Source organism: Theobroma cacao, chromosome 10 (genome assembly GCF_000208745.1).
Source record: "Theobroma cacao cultivar B97-61/B2 chromosome 10, Criollo_cocoa_genome_V2, whole genome shotgun sequence".
Taxonomy (NCBI): domain Eukaryota; kingdom Viridiplantae; phylum Streptophyta; class Magnoliopsida; order Malvales; family Malvaceae; genus Theobroma; species Theobroma cacao.
Window position 1 is genome coordinate 14504910 of NC_030859.1, and position 26282 is coordinate 14531191.

Sequence of the window (26282 nt, forward strand, 5' to 3'; positions counted from 1 at the left end):
TCATCATCACCAGCTCATGCGCACTCCCTACTCACACATGGCTGGGTCATCACCGAGTTATGCGCACTCCCTACTCGCACATAACCGGGTTATCCTCGGCTTATGCGCACTCCCTACTCACACATAGCCGAGTCAATATAATTACACAACATTATATTCAAACATATATGTATATCAACATAATGCAGCCACATAGAAATCCATAATAACCACATATCATAACATAAACCATTTCTCAAGAGCTTATTCCCAAGGCATTCATTTTTTAGAAAAGTTGTATAAAATCATTCAAACACTTTGTACAAAACAATCATATTCCCAAAACAATTTTGATAGGCAGTCCACTCACCGATTGATTGTAGAGCCTTTAGATGACTCCAATTCTCCTAATTGTCCAAATGAGATGATGGGGCTTCCTTAGAACCTAGGATCACATTAGCAAAAGCAATAGGTCAATTCACACACTATGAACCCTAAAAGCTATCTCTTAGCTAGCTTTCAATTACCACATTAAACGGCTATCTATGTTCACTATCTTAATCACTAAAAAGTAATGAACATACTCAACAATAAAACAGCTCATACTTCCAATTACCAGCCATTATTCACAACTAAAACCCAAGCTTAATTCATCACTTACCCTAGGGCTCCTTTGTAGTAAAATTCTCTTCCAATTACTTTCAAATCAATAAGGTAATTCTCTCTTTCTCTCTCTAGAACGCCCAACCAGTGAGAGAAAGTATGGAAATAAACTTTACCAAGAGTTTTGAAGTGAGAGAGTGAAAGAATACTAGGGTTCTAGTCAAAAGGGCTCAAAAGTATGAAAACTAGAGTTAGAGTGAGAAAATTTTGCAAGCTACATTTCAAGCTTCCATGGAGGTTTTGAAGAAACGTGAGAAAGAAGAAGAAGAAGAAGACAAGCTGCTGAAAAATGGGAGAAAAAGTTGCTGGAAGAAAGTATTTATAGGCCAATCTTATCTATTCCACTTAAAATTACCAAATTACCCCTCTACCAATTAACATACTCTCCTCCAACCTTTTATGCAATCTTTTTGTTCTTTTGACACTGGGACAAGGTCCATAATGGTCTAGATATACTTGGGTTCATGAAAACATAAAATTTTAACTCGATGTGAAAAATGACCATTTTGCCCCTATCGTGAAAATCATCCAAATTTTGGTTTCCTTTCCATTTTACCCCTAATTTCACCATCCATTTATGCCTTAGGCCTACTTAGGCCATAATATTGTTTAAAAATCTTACTTTTATGAGCTTACTAAGGAAATGACGAAATTACCCCTAACTCATATTATTACATCTATGCTTAGTTACAAGCCTATAGAGGTTGGGGTCTCACAGATTTGAACCCTGAAGGATTATGGTAGAGTCCGGATGATTATGGATAACTAGACTTTGTATTTTATAGTAAACCTTGAAGAATGGGTAGGTAAGTGGAAACGTGGGATGTTATCTCTTAAAGTTTTCACATAGACATCAGGTGTCATGATTCCCAGTGATGTGAAAAATCTCTTCATATGACCACATTATTCCATCTCAATGGACTTTTGACGGGAGCTCATAGGGATGGTGGTGTTGTCCCACCTATAAATACTCTAACAGCTGTCATCAATTGTCACTGAGTAAGGATATAGGTGAGCAAGGATAGTGATAAAAGTCCTACTTAAGATTCTCGCCTATGTCAATTGTGAATAGTTTAGATACGAGATCGGGTTAGTGTGGATAGCCAAGCCCAAGTTATGTGGTATCTTAAAATAATTTTTGATATAAGGATATAACCTTGATAGAAAGGATGATGAGTTTAACACACATGTGACAATGATCATAGAAGGGCCAAGAATGGGAAAAGGGCTAAGTCCCCACACTTTTTTGAGAAATAATGGGTATTACACTTGTCTAAATTCGAGGATGAATTTTCCTGAGAATGAGAGAATGTGAAACCCCTAGTTTCCATTACTTGGACAAAATTTGATAATCGACTCAAGGAGGTTAGTAAATGCTTTTGTTGACTTAAAAACCTAAATTTCATCCTTGAGATTTCACAACTAAATTATATGGAGGTTGTAAAAGGGATTTAGAATGGGATTAGGCCTTAAAAGGAACAAATTTTACAAATCTGCACTTAAAAAGTCGACCCTAGTGCATAGAAGGTCGATCCTGTGAAGTAAAAAGCAGGGAAAGTCATGCATTCTGGTCTAGGATCGACTATAGACCCTCCATACTTGATCCTAGACCACCCAATTAGCCTAAAATCGACTTTAAAGCCTTAAAACCTAAAATTTTCTCATTTCTCTCCTACCTTTTTGTCCTCTCACCCATTTTTTTCTAAATTTCATACCTTTCAAAACCTTCATACTCCATCAACAAATCTTGAATTCTAAGTGCTAAAGGTAAGGATTTCCACTCCCAAAAACTTAGTTTTAGTGATTTTTGTTTTCTCTCTCTAAAAGCTAGGAATTTTTCTAGGCTTTCAAGATTTGGCTAGATCCCTTCATTTAAAGCTCACAAAGGAGGAAAAATAGATAAAAATAAGTTGTTTATTTATTGGGTATGAGGTCTGGAAGAAAAATTAGTGGAAATCATTGGAAATAAATGAAGATTAAATTGAGTTAGAAATGGGTATTCAAAGTATTCTGAAATTATTATGGGATTTTGAGAATATTGACGATTAAACATCATTTTTAGATGTTATTGGAGTAGTCTAAGTTTGTTGAAGAAGTCAAGCTTTCAACGAAAGATGCTAAGAGGAAAAGGTACGCTTCAAAAGGTGGGTAGATATGGCATTTTTAATTATTTTAATATAATTAAGCATGCATATTCTACAACCTCACATAAAACGTATTTTGATGAACTTTGTGATGTGAATAATGGTTTCAACCTTATTTTATGAAATCTATGTATACTATGTATATATGTTATTATGTATTTAGTTTTAAGCATGGGGAACAAGTTTTTTAATTGTTTGAAGCCTCAAAAATTGATATTTGTTTGTGGATAATTGCTTTATTGATGTTTTAAAAATTCAGAACAAAAAATGATTAGTTTTGCATAGACCCTAGCACTAGGTTAACTTGCCTTTGAGATTGACGATTTTAAATTAATCTATATTTTGAACTTCTATTGTGTAGATGATTGAATTCATCCTTTGTTTGGAAATGGACTTTGAACACTTTGACTTCATTTTTGTTTGAACCTTTTGATCTGGATGGCAAGTGAATTCATTTTTTCATATGTAAACGAATATTTTGGATACTTGGAAACATAGCATGAAAATATTTTGGTGGAGCCTACTTGACTTATGGACCTATAACTAGTGACAATAGACACTAGACACTAGACATTGTGCACAATGCTTAGGTTTTATTAGGTTGTTGATAAAGTCCTATTCCTTTCATTTGGTTTTGTTTGGTAGTTCAAACGATCTTACCACCCTTAATATACAGTCGATGACTATCATGTATCCGACCACTTTGGTGCTACGACACATTTTGATTTGGTTGTCCATGCTACTTAATGCCCCATGATCTATTTGACACTATGGAATTGGAACTAGATATTTGTTTTGTGAAACCCCTAGTTTCCATTACTTAGACAAAATTTGATAATTAACCTAGTGAGCTTAGGAAATGCTTTTTCTTTACTTAAAAACCATAATTTCATCCTTAAGAATTCAAAACTAAAAGTTATGGAGGTTGTGGAAGGGATTTAGAATGGGATTAGGCCTTAAAACGAATAATTTTTGTAAATCTAAACCTAAGAAGTCAACCTCATTGCATAAAGGGTCGATCTTGTGAAGTAAAAAGTAGGGGAAGTCATGCATTCTGGTCTAGGATCAACTATAGACCCTTTGTAGTCGAACTTAGGAAGGAAAAATGGAAGAAATGCAAACATTCTAGTTCAGGATTGACTATAAACCCTCCATAGTCAATCCTAGATTGCCCAGTCAGCCTAAAATGGGCTTAAATGCCCTAAAACCCATTTCTAATTAGCTCCTACCTCTTTTTTCTCCCACCCATTTTCTCCCAAATTTCATAACTTTCAAAACTCTCAAACTCCATCATCAAATCTTGGATTCTAATTGCTAAAGGTAAAGATTTTCACTCCCAAAAACTTAGTTTTAATGATTTTTGTTTTCTCCCTCTAAAAGCTAGGAATTTTTCAAAATTTTCAAAATTTGGCTACATCTCCCCACTAGAAACTTGCCAAGGAGGAAAAATACATAAAATGAGTTGTTTATTTATTGGGTATGAGGTTTGGATGAATGATTTATGGAAATTATTTGGAATAAGTGGAGATTAGATCTACTTAGAAATGGGTATTCAAGGTATTTCGAATTTATCATGGGTTTTTAAGAATATTAATGATTAAACCTCATTTTTAGGTGGTATTGGAGTAATTTGAGTTTGTTAGAGAAGTTGAGCTTTCAATGAAAGGTGTCAAGAGGAAAGGCACGTTTCAAAAGGTGGGTAGATATAGCATTTTTAATTATTTTACTATAATTAAGCATCTTTATTCTACAACCTTGCATTAAAGGTATTTTAATAAACTTTGTGATGTGAATAATGGCCTTAAGATTGTTTTATGAAACCTATGTATACTATGTAGATATGTTATTATGTATTTAGTTTTGAGCATAGGGAACAAGCATTTCAAATGGTTGATGCCTCTAAGAAAATCTATGTTTATTTGTGAGTAGTTGACGATTGAGAATTTACCTTGCCTGGAAATGAACTTTGTACACTTGCATTCATTTTGTTTGAATCGTTTGTTCTTGGATAGAAAGTGAACTTATCTGTTCATGTGTAAACGAATATTTGAATATTAGGAAACATAGCCTAAAAATGTTTTAGTGGAGCCTATTTGAGTTATGGACATGTAGCTAATAACAGTAGACACTAGCCATTGTGCACAATGCTTAACTTTGATTGTGTAGTTGACATAGTGCTGCCCTTTTGATTTGGTTATGTTGGTAGTTAACATGGTCCTACCCCTTTGATATGACTTCATTTGGTAGTTGACATCGCTCGTTGATTTGGTTTCATTTGGTAGTTGATACGATCCTACCGCCTCTGATATACGATCGATGACTATCATGTATCCGACCATTTTGGTGCTACGGCACACTTTGATTTGGTTGTCCATGCTACATAGTGCTCCACAATCTATTTGAACTGACATTTGACATTATGAAATTGGAACTTGATATTTGTTTTGAATTTTGGACATAGCTATTAATATTGATTCGACTTTAGACTTTGGATTTGGTATTTGTTTAGATGTTCGATCTTTGGATTTGACATTTGTTTCAACCATGGAGCTTCAGTTTCATATTTGTTTGATGTTGGTACTTAGATTTGGTATTCGTCTCAATCTTGATCTTTAGATTGGGTATTTGCCCATGACTTTGGTATTTAGACTTGGCATATTGAAATTTACTACGAACTTTGTTGTTTTGATATCCATTGGTTTTCTTCAAGGGTTTTTCAAAGGAAATGACTTTATTTCATTAGAAAGTAAATCTTGTTTTTCCTCAACATATTTTACAAAAATTTTAACCCGATATTTATTAATTATTTTCTTGAAAAGACTTGAACGTTTCACAAACCATTATTCTTATTTCAAAGGCTTTAGAATCGATCTTCAACAAAACCTTATAAAATCATTTTAAATGAGTTGTACCCGTTGAAACGATGATTTGTGGTCTCTTGGATACTTGTTCATTTGGCACATAACTTGCAGCATAAGATATTGGATTTTTCTTGGGGATTGAATCCCTAAACTCTTTAATATTTGTTATAGTTGAAAGGCAAACTTTGATATTGATTAAAATGGATTACTTGCATTATTTTAAAAAGTATCTTTGACAAACACTCTCCCGTTTAGCTTGTTTCCCTTCCCTGTATATGCTCATGGAGTTATTTATAGCTCACACAAGTAAGATGTAATTGTTTTGTAGGTTAATAGTTGTTTGGCTCATTGTCTTTTGGGAAGAGCAAATACTTCAGTTAATCTTTGGTAAGTGATCATATAACATCTAGTAGGCATTAGCCCTTTTGTTTCAAGTTGTACTCCACTGGTCTTATTTGGTTTTGGCCATTTATGTTGATTGTTACAAATAAAATTTTGCTTATGTCTTGTATTAATGACATGCATGTTTAAATGTGCCATGGGATGGCTACACTCTGTGTTTCCCAAAAAATGGCTTATGTTTGTTATTTGGACATGTGTGCTTCAGTATTTTAAGCAAGTGGACGTGCAAACTAATATGATAATCTTATGAGATTTTATATGTTCATGCATATTTGATGTACAGTTCCATGGTGATGAGTCCCATGAGGTAAATCTAAGTATTTGATTTGAATTGTTCATTTTAGGCTTGCATGGGTTAAGAGGGTAACTCCCACCGATACCCCTGTGCCGGTCATGGCCTAGATTTGGGTCATGACATGTTTTGAATTTTGGACTTTGCTATTGATATTGATTCAACTTTGGACTTTGGAATTGGTATTTGCTTAGATGTCCGATCTTTGGATTTGACATTTGTTTCAACCTTGGTGCTTGAGTTTTGTATTTGTTTGATGTTGGTACTTGGATTTGGTATTTGTCTCAATCTTGATCTTTAGATTGGGTATTTGCTCATGACTTCGGTTTTTAGACTTGGCATATTCAATTTACTATGAACTATGTTGTTTTGATATCCATTGGTTTTCTCCAATGGTTTTCCAAAAGAAATGACTTTATTTCATTTGAAACAAAAACTTTGTTTTTCCTCAACATATTTTACAAAACTTTTAACCTGATATTTATTAGTTGTTTTTTTAAAATACTTGAACGTTTCAAATGAGTTGTACCCGATAAGACGATGATTTGAGGTTTCTTGGATACTTATTCATATTTGGCACATAACTCACACCTTGGGATATTAGATTTTGCCTAAGGATTGAATCCCCAAACTCTTTGAATATTTGTTCCTAAATCTTCACTAAGTACTAAAATCGAGTTACTTGAATAAGATCAGTTTGCCATAAGTTTAGTACCTAGTGAAGATTTGAGAACAAATCCCTGTGAGATATGATTCTGGACTTATTGTCTATATTTGTTCGATAATGTGTAAAATCGACAACAAGTTTTTAGCGTCGTTTTCAAGAATTTGTTTTCCAATTTATTTAGCTAATGTTAAAATTTAATAAATTAGTTTTAATTTGAGTTTTTCTTCTTTGTTTTTCAAGTTCATTCCGTCGTTGTATGAGAAGAGCAAAAAGCTTGGAGATTATACAATGCGATGTACATGTTGAGAGAACATTCTGAAGACTTTGATGAAAAAATTAACAAGGTTTTTCTCAAACAAATACAATGGTTGATCGACACAGTGAGCAGCAAATCCAAGAGAGAGTAGTAGTTAAAAATCGTTGCTTAAGGGATTATGTTCTTCCGTTGGTACAAAAGATTCCATAGAGCATTTGAAGGCTGACTTTTCAAGCCAACAGTTTTGAGATCAAGTCAACCATCATCACCATGATTCAAACATCAATCCAGTTTGAGGGCCTTCCAAATGATGATCTAAATGCCCATATTTCAAAGTTCTTAGAGATATGTGATACCTTTAAACACAATGGTGTCATAGATGATGCAATTCATTTGAGGCTTTTCCCTTTTTCATTGAGGGACAAAGTTGAAGTGTGGCTAAATGCAATCCCTACTAGATCCATAACAACTTGGGATAATCTTGCTCAAAAGTTCCTTGCCAAGTTCTTTCCTTCAGCTAAAGCAGCAAAAATGAGGAATGATATCACATCATTTATGCAGCTAGATTTTGAATCGTTGTATGAGGCTTGGGAAATATACAAGGACCTACTTAGGTGTTGTTCTTATCATGGTCTTCCAAAGTGGCTACAAATGTAGACATTTTACAATATATTGAATGGTTATGTTCGAACCACCACTAATGCCACTATTGGAGGAGCTTTAATGGTTAAGTCAATTGATGAGGCATACGATTTGTTGGAGGAGATGGCTTCAAACAACTACCAGTTGCCCATAGAGCGATCAATGCATAGGAAAGTAGCTAGAGTTCATGATGTGGATGCCTTCACGACATTATCAGCACAGGTAGTAGTTTTAACTAAAAAACTTGAATCTTTTGGTGTTAATTCCATTTGAAGTCCTTTTGTACTTTGTCAATATAGTGGAGATAAACATGCAAGCAATCATTGTATAAGCAGTACAGAAATAGTGCAATTTATGGGCAACAAATAGTAGAACAATCCTCACTCCAACAGTTACCACCCAGGGTCAAGGAACCCTCCAAACTTCTCTTGGGGTAACAATCAAGGATCATCTTTATCTTCAAAGCCGAACATACCTTTTGGATTTCAATAGTAGGCAAGAATTCCTATTCCAAGAAAGAAACCATCTGTAAAGGATTTATTGATTTAGTTCGTGATAAAGAATGATGCCATCATTCAAAATCAAACTCTCATTCAAAGTCAAACAGCATCATTTTGTAACATTGATACCCAAGTTGGTCAACTTGCTAACTCATTAAACAATAAAGCTCAAGAACACTACTTAGTGATAAAGAGGCAAATCCGAGGAGGGAAGGTAAGGAACATGTCAATGCCATTATCTTAAGAAGTGGTAAGGAAGTGGAAAGTAACCCAAAGCAAGCTGAACAGAAAGACAAAATAGTTGAGAATGGGGCACAGACTACGAGTTCTAATGAGCAGTGTCAAAAGTTAGAGACTAAGTCAACTCTACCACCAGCACCTTTTCCTCAGCGTTTCAAGAAACAACAAGAAAACCAGTTTTGGAAATTTATGGAGATGTTTAAAAAGCTTCAAATCAACATTCTTTTTGTTAAAGCTTTCAAGAAAATGCCTTCATATGTAAAATTTCTTAAGGATAACTTATCTAAAAAGAGGAAATTGGAAGACTTTCAAACTGTTGTCTTTACTAAGAAGTGTAGTGTTATTTTCCAAAACAAGCTTCCATTAAAGCTTAAAGAACCAGGGAGTTTTTCTATCCCTTACACCATTGGTAGTTTTAAATTTTCTAAAGCTTTGTGTGATTTAGGTGTTAGTGTTTCAATTATGCCTATGTCTATTGCCAAGAAACTTGGACTTAATGAGATACAACCTATTACATTTTCTTTGCAGTTAGTAGAACAAACAATCAGATACCCTATTGGGATTATAAAGGATGTGTTGCTCAAAGTTGGGCATCTCTTCATTCTGGTAGGCTTCATTGTGCTTGAGATGGAAGAGGAGGTAGAAACTCCTTTAATCCTGGAACAACCTTTCTTAGTGACTACAGGCACAATCATTGATGTGAAGGAAAGCAATATGACTTTTAAAGTTGGAGAGGAGATAGTCACTTAAAGGTATAACCAATACAATAGTGGCTTCTCATAAACCTTTAGCTCCAAACCTCTAACAAGACTGGTAAAGAAGTTTAGGATCAAAAATATGAGAGCTTTCTCAAAAGATATGAGAGATGAAAGAAGGTTTAAGCTCAGAAAGAATCAATTGAAGGATAAAAATGTGACCTTTAGGTTCTGCTCTTACTCAAAGATAGGATTTTTCTATTCACAACTCTTTTTCTTGTTTTTTCACTCTTTTCCTCTTCAAAGATGATTCAAATTCATTCAAAATCCTTCCAAGTTCTTTGCTTTAACGTCTTCAAGGTAGGTATATTTAGCCTTTGTGATTTCTTGACCGTTGAAGTGAAATTTGAATCACTTCTCATAAATTTTAGCTAGCTCGCACAATTCTATCGCATACGAAAAATTGATTATTTACTATTCAGTTGTTGGTTCTTCATAAAGTTTGGAGCTTTCTATCTCCATAGAATCGATTCCTCTATTTTGAGATGTCAATTCTTCTAAAGTTTGAAGCCTTTTGTCTTTGAAGAATTGATTCTTCTATTCAAAGATGTCAGTTCTTCTACAACTGGGTTCAAAGGTGACACATTTGCAACCTTTAGAGAATCAATTCTTTTGCCTCAAGGTGTCAGTTCTTCACTATAGTTTGGTACCCAAATTTGAATTTAAGCTTGATTTTTGATACTCTATTTTTATCCACTTATACCATCTCTTTTTTGGTCACCAAGTTCTTGAATTTTACTTTTGGTGCTTTAAGAATCAATATCTTCTCCATGTAGAATTGATTATTTCTTCTTTACATTTCTACCTTCTGCATTCTATCCCTTTAGAATCAATTATTTGTCTTTAAGGTATCAATTCTTCACAAATCCTGAAGCTTCTGTCTTCCAAAAATCAACTTTTTCTTTTCTCAGAATTGATTCTTCACTATTGATCTCTATTTAAGAATTGACTTCTCCTTCTTCAGAAAAGATTCCTCTTGTGATAAAGAAATAAATTTTTCTTTCTTCTCATTTAAGAATCAAGTCTTTTCTTTTGAGAATTTGATTCTTAGGTTAGCATTTTGAATTTTGAAAACAAGAAATCTTTGAAGAACTAAGAGATATTTCTTTAAGTTCAAATGAATGATCATTCATGACCAAACTTGACTTGAGTTATGGAATTAATCTCTATGAGTAATTTTATTGCTTTAGTTAAGTTTTAGACTTCAATCATTAAGGTTAAGCAATATTAAGTATCATGTAAGCATGTGACTTGACCAAACTAAAAGATATGCCAAGAATATTAACTTCATTCTTGTTTTGAAATGACAAAATTGATTGAACATAATGAGCTTTGAAAATGAATGAAAAATGCTTTTAAATATGAAGAAAATCCTCAAAGATGTGTTAAAACTAAACTTACAAAAAAGATATATTCAAATGCTAAGATTGATTGAACATTGTGTTGACATTGTTGAAATATCTTTTCATTATGCTTTTAAATATTAATTATGTCTTCCATGAGCTTAAATGATTACATAATCTAAAGACTTTGTGTGCAGCCAACTTTAGTTTATAGCTTTATTAATAATGATATTTTCTTGATGTGAAAATTCTCTTTGAATTTCTAGGATCATACATGATTTGGAGAATATTTCTTGAAATGTTTGCATAATAATTTGGAAGAATACTTGTTAAAAATACTAAAAGATTATATTCTTTTGATATGAAATTTCTCCTAGAATTATAATTTCTTTTAAATTAGAGATTTCCTCGAAAATGCTTGGTTGGTATTGCTTAATGATACTCAATGACTTGAAAATGATTAAGATTGATACTTGGTGACTAATGACACCTTAGACAAGCCTAGGAACTACTTTGCAAACATGAGTATTTAATGCATGATTGAATATCTACTTAAATGCCCATTTATTATAGGCTCATGATCTCTCCTAACAAGTGATCTTTTACAGACCTTATCATCTTATGTTTTATTAAGGGGGAGCTTATAAAAATTGGTGTCATTAGCACTTCAGATCTTCAACAAGTTACGGTGAGAATCCAACAATTGGTGTTCTACATTATTGGTAATATCTTTCTAACACCAAACTTTTTTTATTCCTTAATGCTTCTCATTTATGCTTGAATGTTGAGATCCACAATTGATATCAAGTTTATTTCAACCATTGGTATCAAGCTTTAGGTATTTTCAATTGGCATCTAATTTTAAATTTACATCAAGTTTTATTTTCTCTTCTTATTTGAACTTTAAAGTTGATCATATCCTTCTTAAATATGTAAAATTTGAAGTTGATTTGCTTAGAATGCTTAATGATAAAGGGAGTTTTTACTAAAACTTTATCAATTGATAAAATGAGTTAATCTCTCACAATTGATTTTGTGCTTATTTGCTTTTGCAAAAGGGAAGCTTTTACTTACATCTATCAAATGGTATTAGATTTGAATCTTGGTGGCATAGTGCATCTTAGCATATTCCTTATCATGCTTATCATGCTTTGCAAATTATGCTTGTTGTGTTTCTATCTTCCTTTTTGATATAATAAAAAAGGAGAGAGATATTGAGAAAATTTGCATAATCAAAAAGGGATATTATAGTTTCAAGCTTCAAGTTTTTTAAACTTGCAACTATTTAAGGGGAGTAATTTTATAAGCAAATTTTGCTCAAAGTTTTTGTCATATCAAAAAGGGGGAGATTGTTAGCTTTAATACTTGGAAAGTGATTAAAGCTTTAAAATAACAAAAATTATCAAAATTTCTTATTTGAGTAATCCGTGAATGCTTTTGAAGTGCTTTAGTGTTTCCTTACTTGATTGACTTTTGAACTTGTGTTTGAAGTTGCTTTGTGAAGGGAAAAAACTTTGAATACTTTGAATCTTAAGTTCATGGTATAAGAATCAACTACTGGAAAAGGAATCATCGATTCTTGAAAATACAAAAGCCACTAGAAAAGCAAGAACTGACTTCTCAAGCATCAAGTGATCGATTCTTTTGAAGTTGCAAGACAAAAATTGAAAACTTGAAAAAGAAGAAAATATTGGAGAATGAATGAAGATGGAGCTGGAAAAAGTAATTTTGAATTTTGAATTTGGTGCCCAAATTGTAAGAATCGACTTTTGGAGAAGCAAAAGATCAATTCTTGAAAATCTAGAACGAAGAAGAATCAATGTTTCAAGAATGCAAAGATTGATTCCTAGAAAATAAAATGCTCCAAAGGCAAGAAGAATTGATTTCTCAAGAATGCGCTAACCAATTCTTACAAGACAAAACGATTCAAACCCAAAAAGAATCAATTTCTCGAGAAGAAAAAGTTGATTCCTTAGCTCTAGAAAGAGCCATTGGACACGAAAAAGACAAGAAAAATGGCTAATTTTCCAATCAAGTAATCTCCAATGGTTATAAACTTTTTCCAAGTATAAAAAGGACTTCTCCAACACATTTTGGGTGAAAGGAGAGTTGAAAGAAAGATCATTTGATCAAGAATCAAATGAAATGAAGAAGAAGAGGAAAAAGAAAGAAAAACCAAGCTAGAGCAAGCCATTCATATTCTTCCAAAAAGCTTGTGAGCTATCCTTGTACTTTAAATTCTTTGTGCTTTCACTTGTATCTTTTGTAATCATCTTTAGCTCCTTCAAACTCTTCCTCCATGTACTTACCTAGCAAAATCAATCTTCTAAAGGTACATTTGCTTTAATCTTATAAAAGAGAGATAAGTTATGCCTAAGCCTTGAAAAGGCACTGTTGTAAAGGTTACACTTGATCCTTGAAATGGCAAGAGATTGCACCTGATCTTGATCCATAAAAGGCAATGGTTTGTAAAGATTATGCTTGATCTTTTAAAAAATGGTTTTCATAGTGGATTTCAAACTCCATAGTGGGTCAAGGGAGAGGATGTACAGAGAGAGCCAAACTTGTATAAATTCTTTGTATTTTTTCTTTCTTCTTCTAACTCTTGAACTTGTGCATTTTGTTTTGAAGAAGTTTTTGAAATTTTTTTGCAACTCTCTACTCTTCACTTTGACGCTAGTGCTTTTTACTTTGCTTTGAAGAGTTTTAAGAATTTGTTTTTAAACATGTTTATTTTTTAACTCACTCTTTAAATCACTTTTGATACACTTTCGTATACTTATGCACCTCACTTTGAAGAGTTTTGAGAATTTATTTTAAACTTGTTCATTTGGTTTCTAAATTATTTGGCATGTTTTAAAATGAGAAAATTTGATAACTGGACTTTAAGCTTGTTATCCTCAGAAGTTTGATTCGTTGAAAAAAAATTTTTAGAAATCCAATTCATCCTCTCTTAACTACTTCATCATTATTGAGCTAACATTATTAACAGCCTTCCATTACATAATGCAGATACCATCATCGTTTGTATATTAACTCTGCTGCTCAATACACAGCACAGACAACTACATTTCTTGGTCTAAACATCTAGTTAACCAGAAAATTGCAGCTGCCCAAAAAACCGCCCTCCTCTTTGCTTTCAGACTGACTATTATAGTCTAAAACACTTTTTAAACTGAGTTAAAAAATGAATTGGGAGACATAGGTAAGCCTGCATGGCAAAATGTAGTTTAATTTCAGCTACTTGCAAAATTACATGTTACAACATAAGCCCTGATGCTCCAAACAGAACAAAACCTGATTGTGTTTGGAACATGCTATATTGATCGATCTATTGCTCGTACAAAGATAAAAACAAAATATAAGAAAGCCAAGAAAACTTTCAAGCTAAGCTCGTGACGATGCATAAATTAACACTCTCCTCGCATCAGCAAAATATCATTCATAACCATAATCTGTTGCATCTTCATCTAGATCATGATCACCTTCAGTCACATTAGCAAAATATACATCATTATCATCATGATCGCTTTCGAGTTCATCATCTGTTTCTGTATCAGAATTTGCAGCGATTGTATGGTATGAACTCCAATCAGGAGGGAAGGTCTTCTGCAGGGCTTCTGTAAGTTCTCCACCTGTCCTCTCAATCTTACGTAGACACCTCGACCAGTGAACTGCAGTTCCCATATCAACAGTCAAACCAGAGTCGATCATTTCTCTACAAACAGACAGCACCCCAGAGTAAATATATGCCTCCGCAAAAGTAGCCCTTGACAGAAGTGATGTCATCAAGCAATGGTACACAGCTTTGTCCGGTTTCAAACCAGCCAGTTTCATCTCTTCAAAGCATTTCAAGGCCTTCTCTGGAAGAGAAGCACGTGCCCATCCGTGAATCAGTGTAGTGTAGGTTTTAACATTTGGCTTTACTCCAATAGCGTCCATTTCTTGGATTGTTTTCATTGCTCTCTAGAAAACAAAATTAAACTAAGAATTACTGCAGAAAATAACATGGGCATTGATGGACAGGTAACACTTGAAGATACATTTCTAATTTTTTAGGCATCCAATGAAATAATCTCAGAAATAAAACAACAGTAAGATTCATCAAATCTTTCTAGGAAGAATGCCCTTAAACACAAATGAAGTCGCGTTCATTCTCTTCCGACTTCTGCAGCATACAAAGGCACAAATCCACACCATCATAATTCATAATCTACTACAAGTACTAAGTATACAATTTGAAATGCTAAGGATATACAAATAAATAAATACATTCAACAACAAACTAATCTTGCTCCAGAAGACCTGATTAACTCGTATAATAGCCATATTTTAAAGGGTTTTAAGGTAAAAATAAATAAGCAATGCAATAACAACAGAAACTCATTCCAAATGTTACTCAGATTATAAAACATATATTTCTCAACTATACATATTAAATATGCCCAAATGTACTGAATATTCGTTAAGGAACATACCAGCATGTCTCCAGCCTTGCAGCAGGCATTTATGAAAGATGTGTAAGTGTGGATATCAGGTTGAACCCCTTCTTGCTTCATTTGCTGCATCAAGTCAGCAGCCTCCCAAACATCTCCTCTCCGAGCCCATCTAAAAGAAAAAAATTGGAAGTGATTTCACATCACGTATAGTCAAAACGAGGTGGGAATTGAATAGGAGGCTAAAAGAGAGTACTGATATTGATGTTAGAGTAAATGGCAGATATACATAAGTCATTAAGAATCCATACCCATCGACTAAAATGTTGTAGACAAAGGTGTTTCTCGGTATCTTTTGAGCACTCATTTCTTTTGTGACAGCTAGAGCACTTTGCATCCTCCCAGACTTGCAGCATGCTTTCAGAAGTGCTTCATATGTATACACATCAATCTCAAGGCCCTCATTTCTCAATTTTGTAAAATACCTGAATGCTTTTGCAGTATCACCCAATGAAGCATACCCATGCATGATGGTTGTGTATGTGTGTTCATTTGGACTTATGCCAGCCAGTGTCATCTCATCCAATATTTCAACAGCTTTTTCCATCTGCAAAAAATTAATTAAAATGTTAAAAAGAAAAATATTTAGTTTTGCTCACAATATCTATAGATTCTTAGGCAAAAAGAAGGGACGCCTCAATAGTTAAAACTTGAAACTCCAATGTTTAGGTCTCCATTTCAAAGATAGAAAATGGGAGAGTAAGGTTTGAGTAAAGGGACAAGACTACCTCTTATTGTGTTGCCCAATGTCATATGTACCAGAAAAGAAAGGAACAATACAATTGAATACAGCAACCCATCCAATAATACAAGATTCATCTCAGCATTATCTCGTGTAAAACAAGTGATTTTCCTGCCACTAGCATTGTTCTGAATGCACTGATTCCATTGGCTAAATGGAATATCCAGGGGATAATTTATTACCATTAATTCTGTTTCCTAAAATCAATATTCAACTAATGTGATAAAATTCATTACATAAACAAATGTCTCTAAAATCCTCAGTGAACATGTAAATCTAGGATTTGTCCACCTCAATGTCTTATAAATCATATTATACCTGACGTTTCTCAGTAAGGCCAAGAATCAAAGCATTGAAAGTGTGTACAGTTGGACTGCAACCACTCCTCCGCATCACATCAAAAACTTCCAAGGCTCTTCTCATTTCCCTAGCTCTTGCAAAAGCATGTATAATAGGCATAAATGTACGTGTAGTAGGCCTATGCCTCTCCTTTAGCATTTCCTTGACAGTATGAATAGCACGATCCATGTTACCCATCCCACAAAATGCCCTGATGATATTATTATATAGTACTACATCAGGCTTCAAACCATCTTCGACCAAATCCTCAAAAATTGCAAAAGCATTGGCCCAATCTTTTAATTTCAAAAATCCATTGATCAACATGGAATAAGTCTTCAAGTTATGCTTTATGCCATCACATTCCATCATTTTGCTAACTTCTAAAGCTTTGGAAACTTTTCCAATCTGGAAACCAAATACACCAAGCAGATTAATCAGTTCAGAGACATATTAACAGAAGAACTCCAAAATAACAAGGGGTGCAAAAGATATATGGCTATTTGCAAATTCTATACGATTAGATACTACACTAGTGATTCAGATTCTCCAATTTGTCAGCATGAATATTAGATGCAAACCAATAGGTTGACATGCAAATTGACTTGCTTTGTTTAGGTTTCGCTTGGCTTTTCCTAGAATCAATAATACTGTGTAGCTTATTTAATTACCAGGCATAGTAAAAAAAATGATGCAAAGAATTTTTATTGTTTTCTTTGCTTGATAACCTGAGCCATAAATGGAATTAGGCATAAAAATTCTTCAAAACGTTCTGCAACATTTATATAGGTCACTTGCAGAGAATTTTTATTGTTTTCTTTAGTTGATAACCTGAGCCATCAATGGAATTAGGCGTAAAAATTCTTCAAAACCTTATGCAACATTTATACAGGTCACTTGCTCAAATAATAAAACGAGGAGCACTTACGAAATAATCATTAAAATAAAAAAAAAGTAAAAAAAAAAAAAAAGAAAACAGATACACATGGTAAATGGACTATGCTCATGGTACAATTCGTGGTACCCAGGATGATTCATTTATCTTTGGTCAAAAACAACAGCCATCATTTTCTCATTTACTTCAATAAAATCACAACTGACAAGTTTATCATTATTTATTTATGTATTTATCTAGAATAGATGCTTAAATACAATACACCAATGAGAACTCAGAGAAAAATAATTACACAATTCACAATCTAAATTACCTGAACAGAAAATGGCTCAAAATGTAACATTTGGGGCAATTGGATGGCTAACTTTATCACTTTAGATATGATTTATTTATGAGTATAATATGTGGGATTTCCAAACCAATTTTTATCATGGGACATTTTATTACATTAATGTCATGTGGTACACCCACCACAAATGTAGATATACTATTTACCGAGCATCAATAATAACAATCTTGATTTTCTCTGATCACATTGACCTAAACCAACATACCATAGCAAAAGGCATCAGTAGGTCACCTTGTTCTAATCAAAATTTCTGGAAATATCTTGATCTATCACTCACAAGGAAATAGCATACAGAAGTAATATCCCAGCAGATATATCTAATTCTGACTAGTGTAATGGCCATTCTATTTTTCCATTTCAAACTTGACAAGGTGTATTCTGATAATGCTTCAATATTACCCAAAGCTTTGGAAACAAGATCCTGAAATAAACTTCATTGACACTGAAAACACAAGGATCAGTGCTTTGCTCAAGCTATTCTCTACCAAGTCGAGTTCAAGCTAAATAGCTTGAGTTGAATTTTAAAGCTTTTGGCAAAGACAAACATCAATTTTGTAAACAATGTCCAATAAGCAACTTAGGACTCATCCTGCTATTTATATGTATAGAGACAACCCCCTGTTATCGTTCTCTCCCCAGACCAAAAAAGAAAGGAAAGAAAAGAAGAAGGAAACAACATCCAGAAGAGTCGGAGTAGGAAAGGCAATCATCCATTGTATGTAATCTCCCTTCCCCCCATTCCCCTAGCCCTTCCCTTTCTCCACTCTTCAGATAGTTGTTGTCAAACCACATTCCTATGAATGGTCAGCTCCAAGGGAAGCTCTGCATAAAACTCTTCCACAAAGTCTCTTGTATATTAAGAATGTAACATAAGAGGCTGGCTTACAAGCTTAACCAGAACACTTAAGCTCTTACTGAGTTAAGCACCATAAAGACATGCCAAAGCTTTTGTTCGGTTTCAGTTTATCTCCTTAGTCAAGCTCACAAGCTCCTAACTCAGTTGTAATTCTATTCTCCCAACTAACTTGTCTGAAAATTAATTGCTATGGACAAACGGTGTACAATGAGTTGCAGATTTCTTTCACAGCTTATATTGAAGAGTAATGGTAAATAGATTTTACTACTTATTAGGGAAAGAAAAGTGTACCCCCCCCCCCCCCCCAAAAAAAAAAAAAAGGGAGAATTTTTTATTTTTTCTGGTTCTGAAAACATGTGAATGGATCAGATCACAAGGGCAAAGTGAAAGCAATTGATTTAAACGCAAATCCAGAAATGTAAATAATCTTGCCACTATTAAATAATACTCTTAAAAGATTACAACACTGCAAAATTTACACCAAAGCAAATTGAATCTAAATTCTAGTAACTAGATTTAGGGAAAATTAAGATGAGAAAGTTTCATCCCCTTAAGGAAATTCTCAAATTCACCCACAGAACATACCACTCTTTTCAGAAGATACTTCAACTCTGGATAATTAACCCTAATATCTAATAGCAAGAACCATTCCCTAGTGCCAAAGATCCCAAAGAGGAGAGGAACTAAGGGGGTTGGGGGGAGTGCTACAAACGGGAAGCAACCATTATAAGGAAAAACATTAAAAAAGACTTGCCTTAGAGTAAAGATTTATAAGGCATCCATAGCTGATAACTGAGGGAGTAAATCCACATTCCTGCAGCAAATTTCTAGCAAAAGTTAGCACAGAGCAAAAGACAAGTGTAGTAGGTATAACAACTTCTATTGCAAATTTCTATCCTCTTTGATGAAGAGTCACACCCTTGAAGCAAACAAAACCCAATGTAGTAATTAAGATTGTCTCTATTCATCAAACACATCACAAAAGTTTCTGAGTTGTTTATAATGTCAAGAGGTGATAGGAATCTAACTGTTTCAAGAGTATAAAGTTTTTGTGGATATAAGAAAATCTTGATATCCTCAATCCAACAGTAAAAAAATACAAAAAGACCAAGAGATTAAGCTTTTGAAGTTTGAATCTTTGATTATGTTTGACAAGGCAGTGAAAAATTACAACAGAATTTAGAAACATACATGAAGCAATGTATGTCAAAGAAATTAAGAGAATTCAAAGTAGAGAAATGGTACTAGTTTCAATTTGTTGCATGTGCGTGTGTGGTGTTGGGCGGGGTAGGGGGAGTGGGTGTTGATTCTATGTGGCTGTGTGTGTGTGATGCTTATCTTTAAAATACCTCTCTTAGGAAATATCATTGGTAACTCTAAAGAGAAGCGACTAAGGGCATTTTTCATTTTGTATTGTTTCACTATGACTTTTCTCAAAACACTGGATTTTCTCTCTTTAACAAGAGAAAAAAATTCTTTGTTATACTTTTCTTAGTAATTTTATGATAACTGAAAATGTGAAGAAAAGAACAAAAACAGGTGAAAACTGATAAAACAACCCCCAAGAAAAAATGTTCTCAAAATAATGGAGGTTTTTCTGAGAAAGTTTTGTTGGAAAAAGTTCCAAAAACTGCTGAATGACCTTTATATTTACAAAATTAGAAAACATATAAAAATTTAAAAAAGAAAACATACAACTTGATCAATATTTTGGTACTTTCTGAAATTTGATTCATGTCCAATATATCCACACTTCCGTACTAATTTTTGATATATCTATGGGCTAAAACAATGATTACAATTGGAGAGTGATGGTAGTGCATGCGCGTGGGAGGGGGGTTGGATTATTAAAAGCCAAAGGGAAGAAAAAGGAAAAACAAAAAAAAAAGGGACAATAAAATACCATTGATTCTTGGAATGAATAGATAATATCTAATTCTTTACATTAGGCAAAAGGTGGTATAAGTTTAAAGGAGAAGAATGAGAAGAAAAGAATGCATTACATTTAAAACAAGAAAGGAGAAGTTATGAACTTCAAACTTCTTAAAACGTTATGAGTTTTTTAGATGATTGCAGTACTCATAGACAATTTTTTTTTTTTTTTGAAGAGTGCAGTACTCATAGACATAATGTATGACATTCAGATTGGTTTGCATTAATTAAAAAAATTCTTTGTTCTTGGCCGAAAAACAAAACCTCTTAAAAAGTGAGAAAAGAGAACAAAAAGTACCAAAAACATGGAAGGAAAGAAGATAGTACAAACATTGTTTTTCACGCTTCCTAAGAAGTGAAAAGTAAAAGGATTTAGGCCTTTAAGGCTTCAACCATAAATACCTACATATAAAATTAGCTTTTAGATACCAAATCTTCTCGCTTTGAGGTTTTTCCTATATTACTCGAATCTTTATTTTTGCCAGCATACCCATTTCAGACGCATCTTACAGCTCAAAGTGAAAAGGGATGTCAGGGTTGAAAATTTGAATATAAGGGAAGACTTGAAAATTTGAACATACCATGTTGGACAAGTACCAAAATACACCACTCAAACTATCAAAGGAACAAAGTCTCTTACCTTTCCTCCAGGGGACAAATAGAGATTATATTAAGACGTGATTTCTAAATGCAAACGTGTAATTACTTCATTTCTCACAACTTTTAAATTCCATATGTTTTATAAACTTTCCAAGAAACACTATGAAATGAGCTCTTACCTTTAGTCTTTCAAACACAATCAAGCATTTTTCTTCATTGCCAATCATTGTGTAACCATCCATCATGGTGTGATAAATGTCAATAGGGGCATCTATACCTTCTTCTTCCATTTCCCTAACCAAGGCTTCAGCTCGCTCCATATTGCATGTTTGACTGCAAATGGAAGCAAAAGATGAAATAAAAAAACTTATTTATAATGATGATGATAACAACAACAATAAGTAGCTCTCACAAATAGAATATAAGAACTATGGAAGACAGCTAGCTGCATAAACAAGATTGCAATAGGCTGCTTGGCAATGGTACATTGGACGAAATAGAACAATTTAATATAATAATTAAAACTCATATTTTAAAAGTTTTTCTGATATATGAACAAAACTACCATGGAAGAATTGGTGAACATTGTATAGACAAATAGAGCTAGTATGACTAGAATGATTAGGCCAGGTCAATGCCAGCTAGACTAGTAATCATGGACAGATTATAACTGACATCAACAAGAAGGGATGAACCTGGTCTGTTTATTTGTACACATTAACTTAACTCATTCCTACCCTGCCTAGACACAATAAGATAATACATTATGAAAAGCACCTAGTCAAGGCTACTCAAAGGAACAAGGAAAGGAAGTGGTTTAATTAGAAAGAGTTTGAAAATGTTCCACTAGGTTAACAAACATTGAGTTTTGGAGTTTTGGAGTTGACGCAATACAACAACTCCACAGCACATGATCTCCACACATACATCATATCAATGAAATCTAGAAGAGATTGCATTGATTCACACAGGATTCTTTGGACAATTTAGCAAAAAGGAAAAAACCCCAATTAGAACATGAAAAAACTAACAAAACAATAAATAAAGCAATATATATTCTTTGGACAATTTAGCAAAAAGGAAAAAACCCAATTAGAACATGAAAAAACTAACAAAACAATAACTAAAGCAATATATGTACTATGTATAGCCAGCACAAATCTCAACTTTATGTTCATTGACCTATGACAGAAAAGGCCCAAAATTGCAAAACTAAAATACATGAAGGACTTATAGAAGTATGATGGGATAAAAACCAAGCTTTTAATACATACCAATGAGCATAAATAATATTCCCATAAATGATTGCATTTAGAGGTGTATGTCTCTCTTTTGCCTCCTTGAACCAATGATCTGCAGCTCTTCCAAAATGACACACGGTATTAGTTAAAGATTAAGCAAATTCACCCATTTTAGCCATTGACAATTTAATAAACCAACAATGTCTATGAAGTCCCCCAAACAAAATTTAACTTAGTGTACCACAATTTTCAAAAGAAAATTATAGAAAGAATGCAAACAAGATGCACAAGAAACACAGTGTTTCAACCAGATAAGTCCATTCAAAACCATGAGATACTGAACCATGCATGCACCTTGCGAAGGAAAATTTGCATCCACTTGCTCTTATCAAATAGGCAACTTTATTAACCTCCAAAGAAATTATTGGTCTTTCTTTTCATGTTATATACAAACACATTTTAATGGTGCAAGCATGCCTAATGATATTCAATGTTGGCTAAATAACTTGTACACACCTCAGAGGGAACGAACTGCTATCTTAGAGGCCAGAGCTCAACCAGTCAGAGATAAAGACATGTCGTAGGCACTACATTCTCCTTTACCTGTTTCCCACCCCTTTCTCTTTTCCTTCCAGATTGACAGTAACCTTCCCCTTCATCCATTTTTCTTTTTCACTCAAAGTTAAAAATTTTTTTGTAAGATTCCTATAAACATCCAAATCCTAATAATGAAGCCATTTAAAGCAATGAGCCTACAGAATGTTAATGCCTCACATTTTTGAAATGGAAAACCACGACTGAGGTTCTGAGATCAATGGAAATAGAAGAAAATATATTACATGGAAATCTTGAAACATTTAACAACCCCAACCCAAAATCCATAAGTAACTAGACTCTTGGACGAGTCAACACCATATGCAAAAGAAACAGGAACAGGTTGATACTAATGCCTACTTATGTTCCATTATTTACAGTTTCATTGCTTCTGGAAACTCTTATGAGCTGGCCAAGCATATATTTAACATAAAATTTCAGCCAAAGTTTTGATTGACTACCTTGCTAAACATAGTCCAACAACTAAGGTCCTAAAGATGCAGACAGCATATGCTTAAAAACATAAAATCACCAATCAAACACTCAAAAGACAGAAAAGAATAAATAAACAAAAAAAAAAGAGGCAGAACCTATTAAGCTTACTTACTCAGAATTGCCAATTTTGGCAAATCCCCCAACAAGTATACTGTATGTCACAAGAGTCATTTCAATGCCTTCTTCCTTCATTTTCCTAACACAAGATAAGGCTTCTTCCATGTCTCTGCCAACTGCATAAGCGTGAATAAGGCTGCATGCCATAAACTATCTTAACGTCTGAAAAAGAACAATGTATACATGATCTTGAAAACTGCTGGAAATCAATCATATAAAAAGACAAAGATAAACAAACTTCCATCAAGTATACAAGAAAACTGTTGAAAGAAATTTCCCCAAACAAAATTTACAAATAACAGAATGAATAATAAAGGCATCTGAGACGCATTTATAATGAAGCTACTACCAATTTATAGGTATGAAGAGTCCCTTCTATACCTGCCATTAAAGCAGCTTGGCTCTTCTGTATGGGATTTCTTTTAAAAAAATCAATGAATTTAAAATGATTTCAGCCCACTAATATTAATATACCTAAATTATCACCCACTAATAGTAATGAAACCTAAACTATAATTGCCTATGAAAACAACATAGAAAACCTTTGCTAAAAGGCTCAAAAAAACCAGTAGCAGGCTAACTTGAATTGAAAACACATGAAGCTAAGGTTCTATGGATTTTATTGGAAATGATTACTTTGTATAGACATGTGAGGTTGGCTCTATTCCCCTTGCTCGCATCCTCTCAAATGTTTCACGCGCACGATGCATATCCCCTCGTCTTGCATAGTAGTTCACCATCAATCCAAACTCTCGTCTAGCAGGCTGATAAGAAAAAGAAAAGGAAGAGAAACCATCAACATATGTACAAATCAGAATAAATTTCTTTAAATCAAAACTTTGGATAACTTTAACAATGCTCAAGTTGTTTAACATATTCCAAGAAATTTCTCAGACCCTAGTCAAAACCTAAGGTAGCTAGCAGACAGGATTCCCATAATCAGAAGTTTCCAGCTCTAGAGATATACTGATGTCACTAAATTTGAGGAACATATCTAAGTTTCTCAATATAATAGCCTGCTAGCAGATAACTTTGTGTCCACTTCGATTGGATGAGAGCTATTATTTTCTTGCATTGCAACATATCACTGTTTTTGCAACATTACGTTTCTCGGCAGATAACTACCAAATAAAGGAGAAAGAAATAATACTATAATAATATTTGGTCTGGTGACTGTTCTATATATCAATCATGTCAGACCTCTATACTATGCCAAGGTATAGAGCGGACTCAAACTCAAAAAAAGCTGAAAAAAACCCTTTAGACAATCTTCATTTACATAATAACAAGCAAAAATAATGCAAAAGACATCAGCTTTGTTTCTTCATAGTTGCTGCCATCAAGAAACTCAATGATCTTAAACTCACAAAAACTTGAAACCTGCGCTGTTTTTTCTGTCAAGTATTTTAAACATGAGAACTCACATATAAAGTTGAATAAATGATGAAGCAAAATACCTTGGTAATCCTCTCAAAAGCAGTAACCACCTTCTGCCAATTCTCGGGTTCGGACTCCAAAATCTTTCGAAACAACTTCCGGGACCCTTCCCTCTCTTGATGCCACTTAGACTTATTATTACAGTCTTGAACTTGATACCCTTCAACCCATCTGGCCCTCTCCTCTGCTTTTTCCATCAACCTTTTCCCATCATCCAACTTCACCGTCAGTATTCTCCCATGAAACTCAACGCCGTCAAACTCTACCGCCTTCATTGCCGACTTCTCAGCCAGCGGAGGCGGGCCCCCATATATCACAAACCCGAAACCCGCATTTCTGTGTATCTCATTGTGGGCTTTGATCAGAATAACGTCCTTTATGGGACCGAATTGCCGGAAGAATTCAGCAACCTCGTGTTTTCTAATCCAGTTGGGAAGATTTCCGATGAAAATCTTGCCATCTTGGCGGAATTTTTCAGGGTTTTGAGGCTGTGGAGATGGAGCTTCAGGTTCGGAAATGAGAGTTTCATTTTGTGTATCTTGGAGAACGGAAGGAGGAGGAGGCGGAGGGGGAAAGAATTTGCTGGAGAGGCGAAGTTTGGAGGCAAGAGGGTGCGTGGTATGTTCACTTTCAATAGGGGCGGGCACATGGGAAGGATTGTTACTTGTAGTGGTAGTAGTAGTACTAATGGTGGTGGTGAGGTTTTTGAGGGGGTTGGAAGGGACTTTGGGTTTTGGAGAGGATTTGATGGACTTAGGGCGCCGTAGATTAGATTCAGGAGGTTGAGGTGGCGGTTGGAGGGAGAAGGAAACGGAGGTGGCGGCGGAGGAAGAGTGGGGTCTTGAGGTGAACAAGGATGAGGTACTGCACTGTGAGGTGGGGAGTGACAAAAAGCCTTCCATTATCTCTTGTGCAGTCCTTTGAAAATTTTACTTACTACTAATAGGGCTAGACTCCCGAGGTCCCAAAACCCACACAAGCATGCCACAAGTATTTTGCTCTTTAAAATACAATTAAAAATGTTCCATGCGTTGCATACGGATATAATAATATATATTATAATAATTGTGTTTATCATATTATTTATTTTATAAGTTTTTGTATGTCAGGATTAAAGCAAGTTCATATGTTAAAAATTATATATACAAAATATTATAGTCAGCAGTAAAAGGTTTTGAAATATTATGATCTAAGGTTATAATATAATGCGTAGATATATAAATATCGATACAAAACGTAAAGTAATATTACGATAATTTATAATTTTATATTATCATTGTTATGTTAGGTACAAAAAGTAGTGCCTGTAAGTAAAAATCAACATAAGGCTTTTGCTAAACTTCACAAAAGATGGCATTCCTGTTGTTACAAAATATATGCAGTTAGATAAAGTAGTGTTTTAATGTTCGACTAGCATTCGAAGCATATATAAAAAATATATAGTT

The 26282-nt window shown here is 33.9% G+C and overlaps 2 protein-coding genes across 2 annotated transcripts; one reads left to right on the plus strand and one right to left on the minus strand.

Annotated features, from left to right (window-relative positions):
• LOC108663627 lies at positions 7535–9396 on the plus strand. Its single transcript, XM_018128845.1, has 4 exons — positions 7535–7849; positions 7922–8128; positions 8242–8339; positions 8574–9396. Exons 1-4 carry the CDS (start codon positions 7535–7537, stop codon positions 9394–9396), a joined length of 1443 nt encoding a protein of 480 aa, XP_017984334.1.
• LOC18586829 (pentatricopeptide repeat-containing protein At5g04810, chloroplastic) lies at positions 13927–25758 on the minus strand. Its single transcript, XM_007010394.2, has 10 exons — positions 24858–25758; positions 24037–24164; positions 23396–23536; positions 22228–22314; positions 21133–21286; positions 19176–19235; positions 16301–16729; positions 15492–15787; positions 15223–15352; positions 13927–14710 (listed from the first exon to the last, which is right to left on the minus strand). Exons 1-10 carry the CDS (start codon positions 25737–25739, stop codon positions 14183–14185), a joined length of 2835 nt encoding a protein of 944 aa, XP_007010456.2. The 5' UTR covers positions 25740–25758; the 3' UTR covers positions 13927–14182.